The sequence below is a fragment of the Dysidea avara genome, chromosome 1 (assembly GCF_963678975.1).
Source record: "Dysidea avara chromosome 1, odDysAvar1.4, whole genome shotgun sequence".
Classification (NCBI taxonomy): domain Eukaryota; kingdom Metazoa; phylum Porifera; class Demospongiae; order Dictyoceratida; family Dysideidae; genus Dysidea; species Dysidea avara.
The window spans coordinates 62,356,782-62,382,141 of NC_089272.1; the positions used below are offsets into that span (position 1 = coordinate 62,356,782).

Here is a 25,360-nt window from a genome sequence, read left to right on the forward strand (position 1 = left end):
ATGAGCACACAATTTTCAGCAATTAGTAAATGTTCAAGATTCAAGTTACAGATTGCTATTCCAGAACTGAGATATGACCTGTTATGTAATTTGTTCCCACATACCCTGTTTTCTCATGCCCAGTCGCATTTATTTATTTATTTACTTATTTATTTATTATTTACATATTTATTTATTTATTAAGGCTTTACAGCACAAGTGCTGAAGGCCAGTAGAACACCTGGTCCTAGAGCCTGTTTAAAGACGTTGTATTAAGTATGTTTGAAAATTTGCATGGAGAGTGGGGAGTGGTAGGGTGGACAACAGACAGACTACATATCAGCAGTGCTGGCAGCTTAGTATCAATAAATAAAGTCCAGATGCAAAGCTGAAGGATTGTGCAGGCTGTTTAGTGGTCGTTATGTAGCAGAATTCATCCACCAGTGCACCACTGATTAAGGTCCTTACCAAGACCATTCGAGCTTGCCACCCATGCACCCAGACAAGGTAGCTTTTTAAGACCAGCCTTATGTACATAGTCTGAGGTTCAAAACCAATAGTATAGCAGTGTACAATAGCTATACGTAGTCAACTAGCATGTTTCAAGCAAAGGTACATACATTAGTAAAATCAGAGCACCTAATGGCATCGTGTTTTCGTGTTCACAAGAAATGTTAAGAGATAATTGTTCCAAAGAAGCTTACTTTAAGAATTCTGTCAATACCCCATTATGAGCTTGGAATCTAACAAACAACTTTGATACCTGTATTGGTAATCTGCAGTGTCACCACTAGCACTAGGCCATCACATTCCAAATTTTAGCAGTGAAGCAAAAAATTTTGACTCTTGAGTTAAGTAGTTCATTAAATTCAAAATCGAATAACATGTTTCATAGCATACAAGAAGTTCTTATCCCTGGGCTGCATTTTTATATTGTTATGTTTTGTTACGTCATTGTTTTTGCTTATGTCCATGATACTTAATTTACAGAATTTACAGTACCTGATTGATTAACATTGAAGAATCCACTTCACTACTTGTCTCAACCATCACAATAGGAGTAGCTTCTGATCTCATAGTACAAGCTGACATATCCACTTCACCCCATTCTCCATTTGAATAGCACATGCGAGTAATGTCAACTCCTGATCTGAAACCTGAATGCAATGCTGAACACCTAATCCTGACCAAATTATCATATTGTCTTTTTGGCCAAACTACTCCACTGCGATATTCTGAATCACATGCTGTAGATAAATACAAATCAAGATAATACATATGAAAGAATGTATAGAATTAGTGTATATTCAGGGGCAGATCCAGACTTTTAAAAGGGGAATTCCACTCTGGAATTGCAACTTCAACCTAGCTGTAAGACAAAGACCAAAAAAAAAATTCATTACATGCTGACAATAGCTGCCCCTATGTTTATAGCCTACATAGGTAGTTTGCTACACTGCTCCTCTAAAGAATACTGTGACTGCTCTATTAAGTATCTTGAGTAAGAGACTCTTCCAAAAAGGGGGTTCCATGGAACCCTTTGAACCACCCCCCTTGGATCCGCCCCTGATATTCCTGCATGTGAACCTGCATTAATTTTATACATTATTATCATCATATGACTGCAGAGTAGGCTTGAGCCAAATACGCTTTGAAAATACCTTTTTGAGCAATGCTCAAAATTCAAGCCTGTTCAACTCAAATTCATTCAAAATCAAGATTGTGCTGATCATGACCTGACTATTTGATTAACATGCATCAGCAATTCATGACTGCTGTATTAGAGCAAGTGACTGCTCTATTAGGGTATCTCAATGTTATTTCAGTAAGGTGTAAGTAAATGTTATATGAAATTAATTTTGTTGTCTTTGTGATACACATTGCACTTTTAAAAAAAACCAAAAACGTTAAAAATCATCAAGACACATGATATAACTATAGTGTAGAAGAACACCAGCATGCAACATCCTGGGCATATTGATAGGAAGAAAGAAAACATAATTTTCATGCATACATATCTCTGTGATCCCTTATATGAATGGAACAAATTTTACAGTGAAATTGTCTGCCTGATAGCACAATTCATATACCAAATTTGATGCAAATCACTCCAGCCACTTCTTGAGATATGAGCAACCATAGTTTTATACTTTTGCACACTTTGCAAAATCAATGTAAAATACAAACAAATTACATGATTGAGTTGAAATTTGGCACACCTAAAAGATGCAGACCTCAATTATTGTCATGTTAATTGGCAAACCTCATAAATTTTAGTAAGAACATAGCACAGTTTAGACTTTTATATTGTTAGAAATATCTGGAGTGCCTCTACAAAAAATATATAGCTGTACTCTGGTTACAAATGCATGAGTAGGCTTGCGCCAGTTATGCTGGCATAGTTTCAAGCAGAATAGGCTAGCAAAGCATTAAGCATTATGCAAGCATAATAAGACTATTTTAATACATGTAGTGTGCAATGCTCGCCAAGAATATGGCAAAACACAACACATTACATCTTAATACTACAATTCATATCAAGAAATTGTGCCACGTTATTATTTTTATTGTTTCTTAGCTGATTATTCACACTTCGTGGAAATAAGATCGTGATAATCTAATAGAGCAGTCACTTATTCTGATAGAGCACTCAGGAAAGGCTGATACACTCTAATAATTCAGCCAACTCTAGAGCATAATCTTGAAGTATACTTTTGAGCATAATAGTTTGGATTTTTGAGCACTGCTTAAAAGCACAATAAGCTATTTTCAAATCATAATTGTGACCCGCTGAGCGAAAACCTGACTTGTTTGCATTTTCCTCGAATCTCGTTTAAGACATTTTTGTTTTCTAGATGGACAAACCCATTGGACTGTTAAAGTTTCAGCCATTTCTGGTAAGTGGTTTTGGAGTTATAGCAATAGACAACAAGAAGAGCAAAACAATCAAATTGTATAGTGCTTATAAGGAAAACAATTACAGGCACTCGTTTAATTGATCATAGCCTTCGAGTGCAATGGACTATGGTGTTGGGATTTGTGCTATTCTATTCATCATGAACTGGGGCATTCATCAATCATCAAGGTATAGTTTCGAATTAAATACACCCATGCTATCAAGCAAGTATACTGTTCAAGCTTAAAAATGGTTACAATAAAGTTATGTTTTACAATGTAAACAAACACACGTAACTTATGTTAGCTCCATGTTACAGAAACGAAACAAAATATTTCTACTCTCCATGAAGAGGTGATTCCACTGCTATATTAGATTATTCAATTTGAGTCTTTCTTTACTGTTTACATTGCATAATATTTATGTATAGCACGCATATTTTACCAAATGCATTTCAATGGAATTTATCTCTGAAACAAAATTATGCAAACAAATCGGGTTTTCACTCAGCGGGTCACAATTGGCTCAAGCCTATGCATGGGTTAAGGTCCGGCATACAAGTACTGACACCTTATTATCAATCATTGGGATGCATACCATATTCGGTACAATAGTTAGGGATCCTCAGAATATATTTTTACATTTCCTATCTTGTTCTTTTTAGATAATTTTTCACCTATTATTCCCAAAATGTGTACCAGACCTGTGAGAAGTCTTATAGCTTTTCCAAATTTCCAAGTTTAATGAGTCATAAATCAACATGTGTTTAACCTATTATCTTCAAAGTACAACCAGGAATAGTGCTATGCTAGGAGTATAAAGTCACCAAATTTCAGGCCTCACAAGTCACATTGTGGATTGCCAAGTACATGCAATTGGAAAGGCTATAAGACCCCTATCGCAGATCCAGTCACAAATTATTTCTGGAAATTATTCCTAAAATGCAGCTGTTTTCTTTTGCAACTGTAGAGGCAAGCATAATTAATTTAATTTCAACTTAAAAGATCAAGATAGAGCAGTCACTTTACATTTGGATGACTGCTTATTAGGGAAGGTGAATGTTCTATTAGAGTATCTTAATCGTTTATTCCGGATTTTCACTAGCAGTGTTTGAGGGGGTGTTTCCAAGAGAATTTTGTATTATACTGCAAGAAAATTAATGAGTTTAAATTATTTATTGCCAAAAATTCTCCTATTATTCTACTACTGTACCTACTGTATTATTTCTGAAATGTGTCCCAGTCTGGGAAAACTGGTCTTATCAGCCATTTTAAAGTATAGAGAAATGTCAGTCTAAAATATTTAGTGTGTTGTAGCTCACCAGTTGGTTGAAGATATGTGTACCAAATTTTCACACATTTTACACAAATTCCTTACCTTCCAGAACATCCACTGTGCAAGTAGCCAACAACTATGTTTCCTGCCATTTTAGATAGTTTTTAAACTGTGGTTGGCTATATCAGGCAAGCTCCAAAAGGGGAGGGAGGCGGGGGCCTGGAAGGAGGGCAAGAGGCTGTTCAAAAAATTGAAAAGGAAGGCGTAGGGATGAATTAGGCCATGTTATGGGCCATTCATGTCTCAAAACTGGCTAAAATGAAAGGACATTCACAGCAGAGGTACTTATATTCAACACCATGGAGTTGTACAGTCACATACAGCCATCCCCAGGCTGACCACAGCTCCATTAAGGCCCCACACCACACGTACGGATCGCCACTGGGCTTGGGAAAAGCAAACCAGACCACTCAAGTCTAACTGATTTTGATTGTGAAATTAGATAGTTTATTCATGTAGCTTTGTGCTCTGGGTGAAAAATCGAATCTGCTGACATGGGCGATAAGACCAGTTTTCCCAGACTGGGTCACAATTGATATAATTGGGGCAAGCGGTGCCATTTCTTTCTTTTGATGTGGAATCTATGTTCAACATGTTATACAGCAGTTCGAATCAGGAACTGTTCGAAAAGCACCGCTGCAATCAAAGTAGCCACTATGAAAAATACAGATGATTTCCATTATGAAGGAGGCCACTGCCAAATTGACACTTTTTGCTGTAAGCAAAGATGAATGAGACACAAAGGAGGACACTGGTAAGTCCTTGAAGAATGCATTGTACGTACTGCGGTATGCCCAAAGACACCTCTCAGACCGAAGCAATGTCGAACAATAAAAGAATCAGGCCCATAGCCTTAGCCACTATTCAGTTATGCTTGTCTGAAGGCATCAGTCAGTTACTCAGTCAGTCAGTCAGTAGAAAATTCTGTTTAATAATTCTGTTTAATAATTTAAAAGAAATCTGTAGCAACTTGTTGAGAGCATTTTGGGTAGATATGAAGGCTTGTTTGAGCTTAGTTTTACATCAATACTTCTTCTGGGGAAAGCGAGACTGGTTTTTGAGTGATGTTTTTTCATGGGACAAGTCCACACCTTTTGGTCTCTACTGTATGATAGAAAAAATTAATATAGACAATCCAGGTGAATTTAGTGCTAAATACTAATTGGAGGAGGCAACACAAATTCACATTAATCTTCATTATTAATTATTATTTTGCCATTAACCTACGTACCATCACGGCTGCCACCTTGGATTTTACATCTTTTTCACCCTGGCTTTTTTAGTTGCTGCACCCTTTTTACAGCTTGGCTGTATTTTGATTTGAGAACATATTCTGCAATAAACATAGCCTCGGTCTAGTGCACAGAATCTGGCATCTGTTAAAATTTCATTAGGTATAAAACGGTGCTGAACAAAAGCAAACACTTTCAAGCATCCCCACACACAACAAAACTGAGACGATCACATTTGGAGAATGCTTTGATATTTGTTAAGTATGCAAGGATTTATTCTCATATTATGATACCTGTGCACAGATGTCTTCTGGGCAAGACACCTAGACACAAACTTTGACAACCGATTATATACTTCGCCAGTTCTTAACAACATTTCACTTACATAGGCCATTGTCTAAATAAAAGACAAAATTGTTGGTGGAAAAATACCCTTCAGGAATAATGTACTAATCCCCTTGGCTCCACCTTGGTGATTATTATATCATTCCTTTGGGGTTGTTGATCCACTGAAGAATTCTAACAGCACTGCATACCTTACCGATACTTAATGCATGATTACTGGATTTACTACATAACATTTCGTTCATCTACAGTATATGCCACTCACCATTATTAACAGTTAAAGATATTTCCCTGCTGACTTCTAGTTGGAACAGAGTTGTGACAAACTGACACTTGTACACTCCACTGTCAGGGATAGTAGCATTACTGATTGTTAACATGTGGTGTAGGTTAGGTGGGGATAAACTGTTTGTACCTCCATCTGAGATTATTGTTCCGTTAAACAACCAAGTTATTGTTATATCAAGTGATGATGGAACACATCGAAGATTTACTTCATCTCCCTCCAAAATTATAATTTGCTGAGCATTTGCTTGTATAGTAGGAACTAAGAAAATATTGTAGACCATTAAATAGTTACTTGCAAGTCCATGCACATAATACATGAATGTCCACCAAATAGTATGCATAAATATCTATAGGGTGGTATGCACTCCACAAACTATCATTGGTAACATACACCAGTTGGCAGTGTCACTTTTTGCATCTGTCATTATAATAGGATGATATAATTATTATTGACAGGAATAAAGGAATGTATTTTCCAGTTGTACTATAGCACACATGATTCTCCTACAGAGCAATTTCTGACTGGAATTTACTTCTTTACAAAGACAAAATTTAATCATGACAAAGAATACGCATTATACATATGTATGCATAAAGCCCATTCCACTTACGTAAACATTAATTTTACTTAATCATCAAATTAATCTCCTTTATAGGTAAATGTGTTCCCTACGCTGGATGCTATGTCAGTGCATTGCAGTGTCCACATTTAATGCATGTAGCTGTGTCTTATTGTTTATTTTTTGTGACCAGATTTGCCTTTTTCACACACAAAATGTGACCCATTTTTAGGACTTTAAGGCTTCATAAGTTTTTGGCCATGGAATATAATTGCTAGAGATTTCCATGAATGTTGCTACATTACCTTTGATACTAAGAGCAATTTAATCAGTAGAAGGAGTCAAGTGATACAGAATTTTGTTTGCTGGTACATAAACTGTGTGGAAAAGGTACCTTTTTGCAAATCTGGTCACATTGTAGATTGACTACAATAATATGTCAAACCCCAGCAAAATGCAAAGTACAAGGTTGATGATATACAACCAAAAATACTGCCTATCATGATGATATTCACACTTATGCCAACCTATCAAGACACATAGTTGTCTTGATATACACACTGTGTATCAAGACACACAGTTGTCTGTCGTGCAGCTAACACATCATAGCAGTGTGTTACAGTGATTTTCACGCATATGTAACTCTGTACTGACTCAACAAAACCATACGTGCTCTACCTTTAGTAGTTCAGATACTAAAATTGTGCGGAGATATGAGCCTTCAAATTTTGTCTTATTTCTTCTTAACCACCTGGGTGCCCACAGCCAGCCAAAGGCTAGCTGTATAGTTTACTGAAATTGTCTTCTCAAAAGCATGTGTACCTACCCTTATCTACCTATTTTTCTTGAGAAAAATTGTTAATGGCAATAACAGCTTGTGCATAGAAGAAAAGTGAAATGAAGTCTACATTAAACTTTCACACAAGTAAACATTGTTCTAAGGTGTCTAACAATCTGAAATGCAAGTGTGGAAACTCTTTGTGAATCTTGTTTTACAGGAATTTAACAACTGAAAATCAATGGTGTAGCTTTGTAGTGTACTAGGAATACCCTTTCCCTTTGAGTGTCCTCTACAGTACAGCTCACAGGTAACGTCGCGAGTATACACATGCGAGTAATGCTCTCTCACAGGATCATTCTTTTGCAATGTGCTGTACAAGACCTGTGGAACATCACATGATAAGCACTAGCCATGGGAGAAACTTGCAATGCATGAGAACACTTGCCACTGAGTTTAGTAACTCTATACATCACTTAAATCACATAAACATTTGTGATTGGTCCCATATGTTCATGAAAGCCTAGCTAGCTAATTTTACAGTAGAATGCAATAAACACATGCAGGGCCCGCATGGCGACCTATCCACGGTAGCTACTGCTAGCTACAGTAGCTACTGACTATAGTCCGTGACAGGTCAAGTCAGTAGCTAAGTGAACAAGTATTTGGTACAACACAGGCATTGCAACAGGAGGCCTCACAGCTAACTGAGCCAGCGTCGCTACCCAACACCATAGATGAGTCCTGTTATCTCATCTTGCATGATGCTCTCGAGCAAAGTTTGCTGTCATGGAGCATTACTGTAGCCTTACTGTATCCATGCGGGTCACTCGAGTGCACCTCACGCGCATCATGAGTGTACATGTGACGTTACCTGTGAGCTGTACTGTACATACACGAACAAAAAAGCAGTTTTGAGGTGGAGAGAATTTTGGAACAAAATAGTCAAACTATAAAACAGTTTAAAAGATACTTCTGTGCTTAATACGTTAGTTTGTTTAGCAAGCACTTCTTAAGCAGTGCATAGCAGCTTAAATGAACAATTACAAAAATTTAATGAATTGTGAAATTCAAAATTACAATAAATTACTTTATTGGTAGAGCAACTAAACAACAAATTTTGATAAAATTGTTCACTTTGTGATCATTTTAGATATTGTGGCACGTCAAACTCATTGCCTTAGGGCATGTTTTGAAACTTTTAAACTGGGTTATAAGTCCATTTCTAGCTGGTCGGGAAACCATACAAATGCATTCAAAATCATAATTTTGCTTGAATCACATGGAAGTATTTCAAATTTACAGATGCAATCAAAAAAAATCTTCAAACTGTCAGTGATCAAATAAACAGTTTTTAAGTACTTCTAATGGAACGAATAATTTTAGTGTTAAAAGTACAGGCACAATGCAATAGAAATAATGCATTGTATATCTATGGCTTCATAATACCATGACCCCAATGTTTCTTAATATTATGGCAAGCTAATGACCTGGGTGGACACCTCCCTTGATCAGCTTTTGGATATGACCATCCTTTGCTCATCTATGCAGATGCAAAGTCTCAGTATATTTCCTATGGAACACATTATGGTTTCTCAAGTACATTTTCTATTGATTTTACTTATCAGGCAGGTTCTTTGAGCTTGATATCATAGATAATAGTATGAATTAAGCAAATGATGCACCAGGCTTGGTGCTTTTATCAAAAAGTGAATGATTTTGTCACTTAGCCACTCTACCTGGTCCATATGTATTATTGCAAAACCATAAAGTATTAGCTAAAATAACAGAGTAATACATAGTTGGTTAATTCCAGGTTAGTTAGTTTGCTGTATGGCACCTAGTTTTTAAAAGAAGCACTACATCAACTTATTTGCTGAATCTTCTACGATATTCACGCACTTACATAATCTGCCATAAAACATGAATGCGCTATCCGATGGCCTTGGAATTAACACACAAAATGGGGGTTTAGAGATCTTGGTACTTGAATATGATAAACAGTCACTAAGTTATCAATCAATTTTCAAAAAAATTATACCAAAATGTTGTCATGCCTCCAGGGTAAACTGATTATGAGAAGTAACTGAAAATTGATAAAACGATAGGTTAACTATCAAACCTCAAACCTTTTATGGTTTGGAAGAAATTGAGCTAAAAACCATCAGAATACAGCACAAAAGCCAACAGTGTGTAATGATCCAGTTTTGCTAATAAAAATGATTGCTTTTCATGCCTACCAGACAAATCACTCAACTCAAAATTGGTGTAGAGGTAGAGTAATCATTATAAAAGGAATTTCAGTGGTTTAGAAGAATAGGATTTTTTAAACCCACTAAGTTGGAATGAAAAAGCCAACTACATGGAGCAAATGCACGATTGAGTTACCCCTTCTATTGTCTTGTGTCACTTTAGTGAACTATTTTTGCTTAGGCTCCTAGGCTCATGGTAAATACCTTGTAAGGCTCTGCCTCTAGTGCGCAACCTCCAGTGCCTATCAGATAAAGTAACAAAAAAAAAATACTAGTGCAGCAATCCTATTAGACCAGTTAGCTACATGAGTGCTCATCTACACCAACTTTAGAGAGCTCAGCTACAAGACAAGTCACCCTGTAAAGATCTAGAGTTCAGCTAGAGCCTGTAGGTTACAAGTCACTCTATAGAACGTTAAACTGGATTACAGGTCATCCTTTAGAGAGTTTAGCTATGTATGTCACAAGTCACCCTGTGGAGAGTCCAGCTACAAACAAATTTCCCACAATGTAAAGAATTCAGCTACAAGACAACTCACCCTGTAGAGAGTTCAGCTAGGTTTAAAGACACCCTATAGAGAGAAACAAGTCAACATGCATAGAGTTCAGCTACAAAAAATCACCCCGCAGAGAGCTCAACAAGAAACAAGTCACCCTGTTGAGAGTTCAGCTACAAACAAGTCACTGTGTAGAGAGCTCAGCTACAAACAAGTCACTGTGTAGAGAGCTCAGCTACAAACAAGTCACTCTGTAGAGAGCTCAGCTACAAATAAGTCACCCTGTAGAGAGTTTAACTACAAACAAATCACCCTGTAGGGAGTTTAACTACAAACAAATCACACTGACTACACTTTTGTAGATATACTGAATTTCAGCTACAATGCAAGTTACTCTGTAAACAGAGTTCAAGTAGATTACAAGTCAGAGCTCAGCCATACCACATGTCACTCTGTAGAGAGTTCAGTTGCACTTTGTAGAGAGGTCAGCTACAAATAAGTCACAAGTTAAGGTAGGTTGTGAGTCACCTGCAGCTACTTACAATATTATTTTGTAAACTTTTGTTAAGCATATGTGCCAAACCACCAGCCGTTATGGTATGTTAACAATACTATCAGATATTGAAGTGATCTGCTTTACGGTATCATGCAAAGGAGCTTGCAATAACTTAAAAGGCTGGAATTTGTAACAACAAAAATTAATGTGTATTTACACTGGTACATACACTTGAGTGAATACATAGAGTGTTATACACATACTAGCTGTAGTTGTCCAACTTCTGTTCTGTTGACAAGTCCACAATTCACTAAAGTTGTAGTATCTAACAATACATTCATCTGCTTCACGGCCAAATCCTGATACACCAGATGTACAATTTGTTATAACAGAGTCTTCAGGTGTGACAATGTTATTGCACACCACACCTACAATCACACATGGTTTAATAAATTAGTTAGTAAACACTGCCTAAAATGAGCACAAATATAATTAATAAAAACAAAAGTAAATAAATTGTTTCGGCCTTAATCCCAAAAGGCTGTGTGCTTACAGAGTTACAATACAGTACAGTTGTTGCATTGAACATTGAATGAACAGACGTATTGTTTATTATGTACATTTGGCTTGTGGAAAGTTTTATATAGCTAATAACTACAACCTATATAAGTATTACAAATGTTACACAGTTGTATGTTCATTGTGCAATATAATGTGTGTGCATTGATAATAATTGTGACTGGATTCTCATAATGTCATGCGTGGAATACAAATTGTGACCGAATTTGACAAAACAAAACACAAGGTTTCCACACACATAAAAATTTTTGAGTTCAATCAACTGTAACTTGACTACTCAGTAAGCTACTGACCTAACATTTTCACATAAATCTTCCATAGCATTGCAAATACCAGGTTTAACTACAAACAAATCACTGGCATGAAACCAATGGCATGCTCCTACATCGAGTTATGGTTCTTCATAGTCATAAAAGTGGATATGTGTGAAACCTTGTTTTGTCAAATTCAGTCACAATGATATGTATCTGTGTCACCACTAAAGCACTTATGCACCTGTTAAAATATTTCACAGAATTTCTTGTAATTCAAGATACTGACTAGTGATTCTAAGTACTGTAAAGCTGAATGGCAGTTTGGAATTCTTTATTTTAACCATAAATATTTGAGCTGTAAATTTGTGAATTTGTGACATCAAGGCTGATTTCCCAAAATCTGGTCATAGTCATTGCTTAAACTTACATGCAGTTAGTTCAATCGCACGTTCTCGTCATCACTATTAGACTTGCATGATGGAATAAAATTCATGTAAAGAAATTTAAAAGTGACATCACCATGTTTTAGGACAGGATCTCTAATGCATCAATAGTGTTTGACAACAAAGGGACCACAAAGGTTTGGGCGTGATCCATGAACAGTACCCAAAAACCTAATATATATATATATTTGGCAAAACCCTCCGGCAGTGTTATAACTATTACATATGCATACACAGTAGATCATAACTTCGTGTGTGTGTTGTGTGTGTGTGTTTGTGCGTGTGCATGTGCGTGTGCGTGTGCGTGTGTGTGTGTGTGTGTGTGTGTGTGTGTGTGTGTGTGTGTGTGTGTGTGTGTGTGTGTGTGTGTGTGTGTGTGTGTGTGTGTGTACAAAGAGTTGGTATCACAGCTGATACATACAGTAGGGGAACATAATTTATGTGAAACTAAGTAAATTACAGTACTTACAAGCCATAACAATGTACATGTACTAGTATTGTTTAATATACTATACGGTTATACAATTTATAATTACAATCATAATTTTGAAGTAAACATACCCTGTACAGAAAGCGTAAAAAATCTGGAAATACTGGAGTCACTGTTGTTTGCTGTACACTCATACACTCCCCTGTCATCTACATCAGTGAGTGTTATTGTCAAAGTTCTACTGACATTAGTGACATTTCCATAGCCAACAGGAACATTAACACTATCGCTCTTTGCAGTTCTATCACTTAAAGCACTATTTGTCTTGCTCCAATCTATAGTTGGTGAGGGATAACCTATTGCTACACAAGTGAAGGTGACGGATTGTCTTTCAAGAATAGTTACTGAAATATCCTCAGGTGGATCAGTGATGGTAGGTAGAACTAAAAGTACAATACATGAAGCAAGTTGTACATAAATACTTTATTATGATACTATTAGTAACAATTATTTCTTACTTGGACAAAAGTAGGACTGTATACAGAATCCATCTTCCAGGACTCTTTCATTGGTACAAAAGCATCCACTAACACAAACTGAATTTCTGCAACTGTTGACAACTCTTTGAGTATCACAACTGACATGCCAATCACACAACCGATACTCCATACCAGCCAAACAGCCTGAATTGTGTGAAGAATAATCGTGTGTTACATTTATTACAGTAACACAGAAAACTTTCATTAATTAGCTACCTCTTAAAAATTCTGTATGTAATGGCTTACAAAGTAAATATATCCCAACATGGTTTCCATATAGAACATTACTAGGAAAGCCATTACAATACTGAAACAATTGTATGTGCAAGGGAGTCTGTATTAATCGGGTTTCAATAATCAATTTAAAAAAAAAAACAAAGCAGCTGGTTAAAAATATCAGTACTGTAAACCCTGGTTATTAGGCTCATACGGTTGTCAAGCACATATTGCTTGTTTAGCGCATATGGAATACTTGTGCTAAACACTTCCTCCTGTTTAGCACGTATAGTTGAAATCGCTCCTGCAAGCTCATACGTATGTAGAATGGTAGCAAAATACCAATAGAACAAGCCAGAAGTGTCACAGTACACTCAATACTTTGCCAGGAATGTGTCTAACAGATACCACTGCCTGTATTAACTATTGCTGCATCTGACTTTTCAGGACTGTTGTTTCCTTGACTGAAGTAAGCTATTTGGCTGCTAGAGATATACAGTGACCACTAAATCTCACAATTACAATCAGTTGTCACTACCATTTTAAGCAAGCTAACTCATGAGAGGAAGACTACCAACGTGTCTACCATGCCAAACTATGGCGCACTAAGTGTAGTTGCTTAGTTACAGTAAGCTAGTTTGTGTGTATGGGTTGTTAGTATGTTGGGTTAATTTAGACTATTGGTATATGAACCATGGCTCACTTCAGTGCATCACACTTATATACACCCTCCTGAAGTTTACTGTTGATAAACACAGAGGCATGATATATAACATGTCTCTTAATTAACACGCACTACATAACATACTAACGATTCATATACATGCAAAAACGAACTTATTATAGGAAATTACGCTTCATCACCATAGTTTGGCAAGGTAGACTTCCTGTTGTGATTCAGCATGCTCACAAAGGACAATTGATTGTGGGATTTGGTAAACCACAGCAAAGTATATACACTGTATATACTCACCTGTGGTTTGAAGTGTGTATGCACTATATACAGCCAACAGCTTCTTTGATGTTTCACATGATAGCACATTGATAGATAAGACAAGCTAATCAAACACATATCCCAACAAACTATTATTATGTGCTCTGTCCAGTGCCACCCGGCTCTCTACAAAAGTGTTCACCTGCATGCTAAGCAGTTTAAAGCCTGGCCAGTTCTTGATGCGTAGTAACTGAATATACATGTAACCTGAACAATAGGGCAGGTACCAGTGATAAACTCACCATGACTGGAGTCACTACCTAATGCATTAGTAGCATTACAGGTGTAAGTTCCCACATCAGATGACGTTACATTGTATACCGTTAGTGAGTTCTCCATAGTTGTGTTTATTGATGTTGACATTATCATGTATCTGCTTGTGTCTGACACATTTATCATAACACCATTAAAGTACCAACTGATGGTTGGAGCTGGTTCACCATTAGCTTGACATGTGAAAGTCGCTAAATCTCTTCCCTCATCAGTGGAATCAACAATGTCTGATAAAATGTCTGGTGCACCTATAGTACAACAAACACATTAATTGTAGCAGCAGATCCCTATACAATAACTGTGAGTACAAAATCTGATTATGAAGTGACAGTGTGATTCGTATTGGCTTCATATAAGTATGTGTGCGTGTGCGTGAGTGAGTGAGTGCGTGCATGCATGCATGCATGCATGTGTGTACACTTCTGCCCATGTGAGCAACAAATTTAAAGGCATTTATATAAAGCAGCCAGTTTGAGTGCTTTATAAACCTTCTAATAAACTTACAGACAGGAAAGCTTCACTGAGGTGTATGCTTTGTGTCCATTACAAATACAGGTGAAACTGGTTAGAGGTATTAATACAGTGTGAACAACTTTACTAATAGGCCGTATGGGTGTTGTAAGTTGTAATGACCTAGTTGGTTGAATATTATGAACACAGCCCAGTAGAGGGCTTAAGATGGAACTAGGTCACAGACACAACCACCTCTTCCATTTACTCAGCAGCTTCAACTTCATGAATTCACCGTTAAGCTTGTGATCAAATCTGCTGCAATTTAGAATCATGTAGAAAGAAAAAAAAAAGTTAGTATGAACAATGTTTGGTATATAATATTTATTAATATATAATGTGAACAACAGTGACTCAAGGATGGATCATCGGGTACATCACTTGTAACAGTACACCAATTGGAAGAAGAACCATTCAAAATAGCTCACTGGTAGCAATCTGATAGAAAACCTCTAGGTGTTTAGCACAAAAGTCATAACTAGTCAACTTCTGAAGGATTCTCTACTGTAGCACCAAGTTGAATGCTTTGAGTAGCTTAACAACTGATTACTGTTTGTGAAGACATTATAAATTTTTATTAAACTTTTTGTAGTCTCTTCAAGCGAAACAAATGCTCTTTGAAGGCTTGTATCTCCATCACTGGAAAGAAAAAGTTCCAAAAGTCACTATGCCCAAGAAATGCCCACAGTGCCAACAACTTTTGCTGAATTTGGCAGCGGAAAAACATGGTATTGATAGATGGAGCATGAGCTTTGTATGGGCCTAGCTAACCTGCGTTGCTACAGCAACTTGTAGTGTTTGGTTGTTCCTCCAGGCTACACTGTAGCTACACAAAAACAATTAATATGAAGGGCTTCACATCCTGTAAAGGATCACGAGATGCAAAGAGAGACACGTGACCGAGGAGAAATTCAGAACGCGTTGGAACATATAGAGAGTGTGGCTTGTGACTGTGTTCTTCTCTTAATGACTGTATTGACTTTAAAATGTTATTCTTTTAATGATTCAAATATTGAGCTGTGTCAATAACAGAGTGAAAACACATTCTCAATGACTAAGGAAGGGTCGCTTGATGAAGAGGGTTAAGCCAGTTCCTTCTACATCCACTTTAATGCTAGATTGGTTTATGGCCTTCTCATAAAGTATTGATAGGCATACAAATTTTGAATGATTGCCCGTGACTATATATACTGTAACCTTAATAGTTCTTCACATAAATTTATTACTCACTCTGATAAGTGGCCACATAAAAGATAGAAATCATGAAATATTTCCTTCCTATCCAGAAACCTGAAGTTCAACAAATATGGCAGCAGGGTGGCTGTTTTGTACTGTACAGCAACATTCAGTAAGAAATACAAGTCATGTAGGAGAATTAACAGCCCATATTATGTGAAAGGAAATACAAAGCCATTAAAGTGCACTACTGCAAATCAACACCTTGCACTTTCAATGAGACACAAAGGGGGACAAAAGTAAGCCTATGAGTGCATTGTACATACTGCAGTATGCAAAAGGAATTTGTCTGGCTGAAGCGGTGTCTAACAGTGAAAAACTCAAGCCTATAGCCTTAGCCACCATTATTGAGTCTGACAGCGTCAGTTGTGTGGTATTAGTTAGTCAGAAGAAAATTGCACTAAACAAAAATAATAAATTAAAACTTTGTAGCAACTTTTGCTAAATGCTAAGCAATACTGCCAAGATGCCATAAAGTTATTGTTTCTGGTCAATATTTTTCATGGGAAGATGTAAATCTTCATGATCCCTATACTGCACAGTGCTGTTGCACTGTTCAATTGTGTTGTTACTATATGAATACATACACATACATACTGTACATTACTGTACTGCAGTACAGGGACTTTTATATGGATAACACAGCTGTGCATGCTTGGATAACACAGCTGTGCATGTTTGCATGCACATAGTATTCACACTATTTATTTTACTGTTTTAGTAACAGTCCCTTCAGGGATGCTACTGTGAAGCAGGGAGTCAGAACCCAAAACTAAAACCACACTGAATGTATATAGAGGGCAAACCAAGTGGTGGCTTCCCCCACAGGCAGCTTGCAGTCTAGACAAGCACCTGCTATAGCTATTCCAATAACATTTTAGCATACTGTATAGAGGGAAATTTGGTGATTTGCAACAAATTGGCCAAACGTTTTATGTGTCAATTACTCATAGCACTATGGACAAGCATCTTTATAGCTAAACACTGAGCTTGAATTCTCCAAAGTGTATTTTGCCAAATGCAATTCAGCTTGCTATTCGCCAAAGTTTACCCCCACCAAAGTTTCCGTCTATACCGTATTATAGTAGCACTTACTTTGACACAAGACAGGATGTACGCAGTATTCACCATCAAGAACACTGCCATTACTACAGAAACACCCACTGATACAGGTGATATTGGCATGATTATCTACACCGGTGAGGTGATTACAAGTGATATGTTCACCACATGACTGATACTCCATACCAGGTATGCAACCTAAAATGCAAAAGCAGGTTAGTCAATCAATATCATTTAAGCACGGCATACTGTACATACTATACACTAAAGTTAATAAGTTCAGTACTACACCTTTAAGTAGAATTATCATTAAACATAATACGCATGCTGTAATAGATTAACTATTAAGAGTTTAAAATGACCCAGTCAACATCCTTATAATTGTCTACTATTTATCCAAACATGCACTTAAATCAGTGCTAAACTGGGTCAGTAGTGCTGACCAATATGACCCACTGACACAATGTGACCAAATTTTGGAAAATCACCCCCTTATTGCCAGGCATAAAATAATTAGAATTTTAATGTTTACGGTGATGCTGTTTAGCGCAGGGTCCAGTTTTAAAAATATTTCAGTAACTTTCTTGTAATTCTACGAATTGGGAATCATTAATAATTGGATTTACACCAAGAAGCTTACTACTTAATTGTTAAATACTTTATGTGTCCAATGCACCCATAAGGATGATTTTCCAAAATTGTAAGCTGGATAGAACTCGGATGTGGCTGGGTTTGCTTATAGCAGAGGTAGGCATCAAGAGATGAATTTTGGAACACATTAAATAAGCAGCATAATTATGGCATGACCCAAGACGCAAACTCCACTAGGGAGAGACTATGTATAATACATAAAATAATTGCACAGATTATAGAGTAGGCTGAGGCCTACATATATGCTTCTAAAGTTGCCTATTATGTAAAATTTCCCCCGTTATGCTCTTCTACAATTACATTTTAACTGCTCTATTACAGAGTACTAGTATTTTAAACAATGTTAATTTAAAATGAAGTAGGGATCTATGTAATAAAAAATAGTGAAACAAGAGATGAATGATATGAAGTCCCTACTTTGGCATTGAGCAAAAATAATAATACGTAGCTAATTATTATAGTGCACCAAATAGGGATTTTCCCACTGAACTATGCTGTAATACATCATTCATCTCCTGTTTCGCTACTTTTTATTGCATAGATCCCTACTTCATTTTTAAATTAACAATTTTTAAATACTAGTTTGTTTAGTTTTTTATTGTAGCACAGCTAGCTACAATGCAGCTTGTGACTGTTCTATTAGAATACCATACATGACTGTTGTATTAGAGTGACTGTTGTATTAGAGTATATCTCAAGTCAGTCAAGAGGTGTGCAGCTATAATAGTTATACCAATAAAGGGTAAGGTCATCTTGTTTACTGTAAAGTAAACAGGCAGATTTATAAGAGGTGTGGTATCCGAACTCTATCACTATTAGTCCACCTAGATGAAAATAATGTACATGTATATACAGTAACTGAAATTGTGGTGTATACTCGAGCAAACATAACCACAACATAGAAGACCATAAGGGGGTGTGGCAAGGAGTGAAATTACAACAAAACACAAAAAGGCAAACAAACAAACAAAAAATAACAGCAAATAAAGAAATAGTTGATGGGCGTGAATGCGAGCAGGATCCCAATTGTGAGCTTGCAATATCTAGCTAGTATACATATCTCTTACAGTAGTGGGGCTAGCACCGGGACTGAAGTGCTTCTGAAATCCAGTTTTGAAATAATTCTGTGGCATCTATTATGTTGCTGAAAAAAAAGTGTTGATATGGAATATTAATGCCTCAATATGGTTTAGTTGTAGGGATGCGTCGATTTCGCCAGCAAAATTATTGGAATAATAGGAATACAAGAGCAACAAGCAAAATGCTGGCAAAATAGGAGCAAAATCGAGCAAAATAGGAGCAAAATCGAGCAAAATAGGCGCAAAATAAGCAAAATTTGTTAATCTCAGATCTGTTTCAGACAGTGTGAATGTAACTGCATAACTAACACAAGTAACAACTTACCATAGCTACGTTTAACACTCGTACGTTAAATGAGTATGGCTCTAGCTGAACTTTGACCCGAAGGCGAACCCACAATACATGTTAGCGAATAATCACGTGTGAAATAGTGTCTACAATGGATGTGATAGAACGCATTGACTACAGTTCAAGTGCTGAAAGCGATGTTAGTGAAGTAGATGACAGTCTTAGCATTGTTAGTAATGATGATGACCGTGAATCGTCTTGCGAGTCAGATGTTACAACAACTTCGACTAGTACAACTTCGAGGACTCGTTCTACCGGAAGTGCCAGCAACTCAACGACGCCAACGTCTAGTGGAGTGTCCTTGCTTAGTGTGCTAAAGGCACCAAGTGCATCTGACTTCTCTCGTAAGAGAAAAATTGCCAAAAATCCACCAGCTGGCAGGAAGAGAGCATTACATTCGAATTCGTAGAGCAACCCAAAAACGATCAAGCCCCAGCAAAGAGTAACCGAATATTCCAAGGAACCCTTTACTGTAGCTACTGGAAAGCTTTTTTGCCAAGGATGCCGGGAAGAGTTACCCCTCAAAAAGAGCAGTATTGAGTATCACTTAAAGTCTACTAAACATGCTAATGGAAAGAAAAAGCTGCAACAAAGGAATGTTAAAGACTCAGACATTGCACAATCTCTGCAAAGGTATAATGCAGAAGCTCATGGGCGAGGTGAGACTCTTCCGGAACAACAGCAGGTTTTCCGAGTCAAAGTGGTCAAAACATTTCTTCAAGCGGGTGTACCACTAAGTAAGGTTGACCAGTTTCGTAGTCTTTTTGAGGAGACAGGCTATCGCCTTACAGATCGCAGATTTATGTTTGACCTTATTCCTTTTATTTTAGAAGAAGAAAAGGCACGTATTAAGCAATCACTCCAGGGTCAGTTCTTGAGTGTCATTTTTGATGGTACCTCTCATAGTGGAGAGGCATTAGCAGTCTTAGTGCGCTTTGTAAATGATTCTTTTGAAATTCAACAGCAGCTTCTAGCCATCCAACTGCTTTCAAAATCTCTCACTGGGGAAGAAATTGCACACGAATTGGTACAAGTGCTTTCAGTGTTCTACAGCATTTCTTCCAGCCATCTTATTGCTGCTATGCGAGATAGAGCATCTGTTAACAGTGTAGCAATGAGGACATTGAAGATTGTTTACCCTAATGTAATAGATATTGGATGCTTCAGCCATGCTTTTGATCGTGTTGGAGAGCACTTCAAAGTACCAACCCTGACTGAGTTTATTGGTAATTGGCTAGCACTTTTTTCACATAGCATTAAAGCCAAATTTCTATGGAAACAACAAACAGGAAAGGCAATGGCATCGTATAGTGCTACCAGGTGGTGGAGCAAATGGGAAATTTTTAAGCAAATAATGCTCCAGTTTGGTGATATCGAACCATTCCTAAGTGAAAATACAGACTTAGGCCCTGCATCTCGTCCAAAGTTACTAGCTATTTTAACTGACCGTGAAAAGCTTGAACACTTAAAGCTTGAGCTTGCTGCTGTTATTGATTGGGGGGAGGTGTTTGTTAAGGCTACATATAACCTTGAAGGAGATGGGCCACTGAGTTTCACAGCTTATGAAATAGTACAGACTGTTGTTGCAGCAGTCAGGGCAGCTCATACTCCAAACACTGAAGCTGTTATTCGCAGTATCACTACTCAATCAACTGCACAGCAGAGGCATCGCAGCTATGCTCGAAGCTGTATGCAACCAGCTCTAGATTACTTTCAAGAACTGCTAGATTCTTCCTTAAAGGAGCAAATTTTAGTTTTTAAGGCTGTGAGAGTTTTCAATCCGCACAAGATAGTAATGCTTAAGCCAGATGTTTCTCATGTAAATGCATTGCAGGTTGTTCCCTTCTTTAAGGATGACGAGCTTGAAAATTTGAAGGCTGAACTTCCTTCTTATGTAGCTAAGGCGGATGGTATTAGTGATGAACTTGCTGCTCTGGAATGGTGGAAGCTCAATGCAACTGATTTGCCTTTATGGTCAAATGCTGTAAAGAAGGTCTTGACCATACAGCCCTCCTCGGCTGCTGCAGAAAGGGTGTTCTCACTATTGAATTCAGGATTTGGTGACCTACAAGGAAATTCACTAAAGGATTATATGGAGGCATCAATCATGCTAAGATACAATCACTAATATCTAAACACCATAGTGTATGTAAACAGTGCTTATTGATTATTACATGTAATTATTATTATTACATTGTACACCAACTATGGAGCAAAATAGATTGTTGACAAGCAAAATATTGAGCAAAATAGGTAGGTAAAAAAAGAATTGCTGGAAAGAAAAATAGGTGAGAAAAAAAGCAAAATAGACTCATCCCTATTTAGTTGGATGAAGAAGACAAGCAGCCTGATTGAAGATAAAAGACAGGACAAGGTGCAGAGGGCCCACATTCATCAGAACCCCAAAAGGCACATCACACTGGTGAGTTTGTTATTGTGGTGTAAAATGGTTGTCGTGCGCTGCTTCGTTTGGCTTCTAGCTTTGCAATTGTGGTCAGTGAGACGAAAATTCAAGTTTTGGTGATTTTGTTACATGCAGCGACTATTCATTTGGCAACTGAGCATGATTTATTTTTCACTATTTGTCTGGTAGTGTCACCCATAACTCAAGTATCAAACACACTAGCTGTAAGTTTTGGGGTGAGTTCAAGGTGAGCTAGGGTTGGAGTGAGCAAAGCGAGCATCTTGGTGAAGTCGGGCCAACCCTAGCTCACCCCGAACTCACCCAAAAACTTATCATCACACAGACAGTGAAAGTCATCATTATGTTTAACAGGCAAACGTCAAGTTAGCATTAGGGCAGAGACGGGTTCAGTTTTGGTTTCTACTTCACTGGGTATTCTTATAATTTCTTCTTGAATGACGTATACAAGGTCGAAACTAAAAGAGGAGGGTAGCTGGGAGCCACGTAGCACAGTGGTTACAACCCTAAGCTTACACACTGGATGTCCTGGATTTAATTCCCGGTCAGGGTTTTTTTTTTTTTTTTTTGGTATTTTCATTTTTTTTTGTTTGAGGACCCTTTTTGTCTAAGTTTTTTTTATTTTATTCACATGACTGCTGGACAAATAGACTGTGTTTTTTTTAAATTCTATATCCGGCCACCTGTAAGTGTTTTGTTATATTTAATGATTATATGGTGATTTTCGTCGTGTAATATGTCTCTAGGGTGATTTTTAAAAGCGGAATTTTGGGCGGTGTGCGAAAAGTTCTGGGTGATTCCAACTTAAACGGTACTACCATATCATTTGATTTAATGCATCAACAAACATTCTATTAGGATATTTCATGCGGTGACTGTTCTATTACAGTATCGCAATCACTCTTCTCTAAACAAGCGCTTTAAATCTGTTGTTTTTAAAACCACATTATGTGCCTGTTTTATTAAAGTGTCTCAACTTGCTTCATGCAAAATGTGTCAAGTTGCAGCTCTTCTGATACTCAATACGTAAAAATTGTGCCTTTTATGCTGATATTTTCCTTAATTCTTCTGCCCAGTAGCTGCCAAACTGGTATTTTAAATACTGATAATTGGTAAGTGGCTATGGCCCCACATAAGTCATTAGACACACAATTCTGACTAGTGAATGTGGCTCTACATAAGTATCTTGTGTATGTACGCTAGCATTTCCATCAGCATGGAGCTATAATTTGCAGGGAACATGGAATTATGAATATGTGGATGATAATCATTGCATTTAGACTCAACTTAACTCTTTAGCTTTCTGTTGCAATGGCTACTTGGACTATATGCATACCATTTGTATTGATTTTGTCAGGTCTATGCCTAATATTTTACTTGCTATACAGGTTTGTTTCTTTATCTTGTTACTTGTTATATTATACTATTTTTCAATATTGGTATGTACAGTACATGCAGCTAAGTATGTCATTAAAAGTACGTTTAGTACACAGACACATCACTTCCCAGAAAAAAGCAGAATTCCTACTTGATAAATTAGATAGTAAATATAATATCTTTACCATGATTTAAGTCACTGCCAATCATACTAGCTGCAACACAAGTGTAAGCATCCATAATATCAGCTGTTGTTACATTGTGCACTGTGAGTGTACTCTTAGTAGTAGTCGTGTTTAATAATTGTGACATTATCATGTACTTGGTTGTTTCCAATTCATTGATTATAGTTCCATTGAAGTGCCAAAAGATTTCTGGTACTGGTGCACCAGCAGCTTGACATGTGAAATTTGCTAAGTCTCTTCTTTCATCACTCAAATCAGCAATGATTGAAAGAATTTCTGGTACAACTGTAAACAAAGGACATACAGCAAATCAGTACTTTCAGTAGTTTAAAACACAACCTAGTACATTTCACATACAGTATGTATTCTGCATATGAATATTGCAAAATCATCCATATACTGTAGATACAGTGGTGATTCACAAAAATGCAATTTTAAGTTTATAATGTTGGAAAGTATGATATGTATTATACATTTTTAGAAATCAATTGTACATGTACTTACACTGAACAGTAATGTTGACATTTCCAGTATCATTGCCAGCACTATTGTAAGCAGTACACTGAAACAATCCTGTATCCTCTCTATAAGCATTTGTCAATGTCAAGTCTACACTGACACTAGACACATTTCCATTTCCAGTAGGAACAATGACACTGTTGTTCACTGTCATTCTATCACTTAACACTCCGTTAGCCTTGCTCCATACTATTGTTGGTGGTGGATATCCTATGGCTCCACAAGCAATCACAATATAGTCTCCTTCAACAATCACTATTGTGCTGGTAATATTATCCAATGAGTTGGTAATTGTAGGTGGAACTGGAGAGAGAAATACAGCTATCTAACAAAAGCAAGTGAATCTGCTACAGACTGAAGACTCAATACCTGACATTTTAAAAAACACCTGAGATGACATCAGTAGTCACAAATGGTTTAGAAATCCTCAATGATGCCATATAATAACAAGAGCAAGAAAAAATTAGGAATTTTCCATATGAGTAGGGACTGCAGCAATAAAAAGCAATGAAACAAGCTGCTGAGACAAAACACAACTGAATGATTGCATTTTAATCCCTACTTTAACCATACATCATAGCAGGCTAAAGTAGGGATTAAAATGCAATCATTCCGTTGTGTTTAATTTTGTCTCAGCGGCTTGTTTCAGTGCTTTTTATTGCTGCAGTCCCTACTCATATGGAAAATTCCTAATTTTTTCTTGCATTTGTTTGTGTACTTTTTTGAATAACCGTATTTAGTAATTCATCCCCCCTCTGCAATTCTCAAAATACACAGCTAAATGTTCCTAAGGATGCGGATTTTTAACAAACCGCTTTAAGCAACACATTACCCACATAAGTATCTTTTCAACTGTTTTATAGTATGTCTACAGTATTATTTCCCACTAATTCTCTCAACAAAGCCTCAGGGCTGCTGTTACTTTCAGTTTGCATAAGTACGGGTCACGCCCACTTTCTAGATGACGAGATACACAAGCCTATGAGGCCTACTACGATATTTTTCAGTTGTAGTATGCTTGAAAAGTGCTCTGGGAAAGCTACCCATAGTGTAGAGAGGCGCCATATACAACCGGTTTTTAAACTCGGAAAAGAAACCACCTTCGAGCCAAAGCAAACACTCTAATCCTTACGCGTGTAGTGGCGATGTTGAACAGGCAGCAGCATATCCCGAGGTGCATCCCAACATTAAAATCATGTGCTTGCTACAATTATGCTACACGTTTATTCCAATATGTTGGGGCACTGTGGTGTGCGTGCTTTGATGGAAGCCATACCAATGAGAGATGGCCACGATAAAGAAGGATCAAAGATAAAACAGTAAGACAGTAGCGCACACATCGTAGGTATTTAATATTGTGAAAGGTTATTTCTCCACAAAATTCGAAGTGTTTCCGCCAAAGAAGCAAGGCTGTAGCTGTAGCCAGTTTTCCGCTACGCTTGACTGAACGCATCAGTGAGGCAGTAGAAAATTCGCTTTAAAAATTTTTTTTTAAATTTCGTAGCACCTTGTCGGAAACGTTTCGGGTCGTTCTGAAGACATATTTGGGCTTGTTTATACCTGGCCAATACTGTGAAATGGCCG

The 25,360-nt window shown here is 37.1% G+C and overlaps 1 protein-coding gene across 3 annotated transcripts in view; it reads right to left on the reverse strand.

Moving 5' to 3' along the window:
• LOC136240011 (uncharacterized) overlaps positions 1–25,360 on the reverse strand; it is a 141,671-nt gene that overhangs the window by 47,943 nt on the left and 68,368 nt on the right. For all 3 annotated transcript variants that reach the window (XM_066030822.1, XM_066030814.1, XM_066030813.1), the window contains 9 exons: positions 23,762–24,079; positions 23,258–23,542; positions 17,228–17,392; positions 14,356–14,634; positions 12,883–13,047; positions 12,496–12,807; positions 10,922–11,086; positions 6,053–6,334; positions 982–1,226 (listed from right to left, as the gene is read on the reverse strand). In XM_066030822.1, coding sequence (XP_065886894.1) covers positions 982–1,226; positions 6,053–6,334; positions 10,922–11,086; positions 12,496–12,807; positions 12,883–13,047; positions 14,356–14,634; positions 17,228–17,392; positions 23,258–23,542; positions 23,762–24,079 — 2,216 coding nt within the window. The remainder of the gene's footprint in view (positions 1–981; positions 1,227–6,052; positions 6,335–10,921; positions 11,087–12,495; positions 12,808–12,882; positions 13,048–14,355; positions 14,635–17,227; positions 17,393–23,257; positions 23,543–23,761; positions 24,080–25,360) is intronic.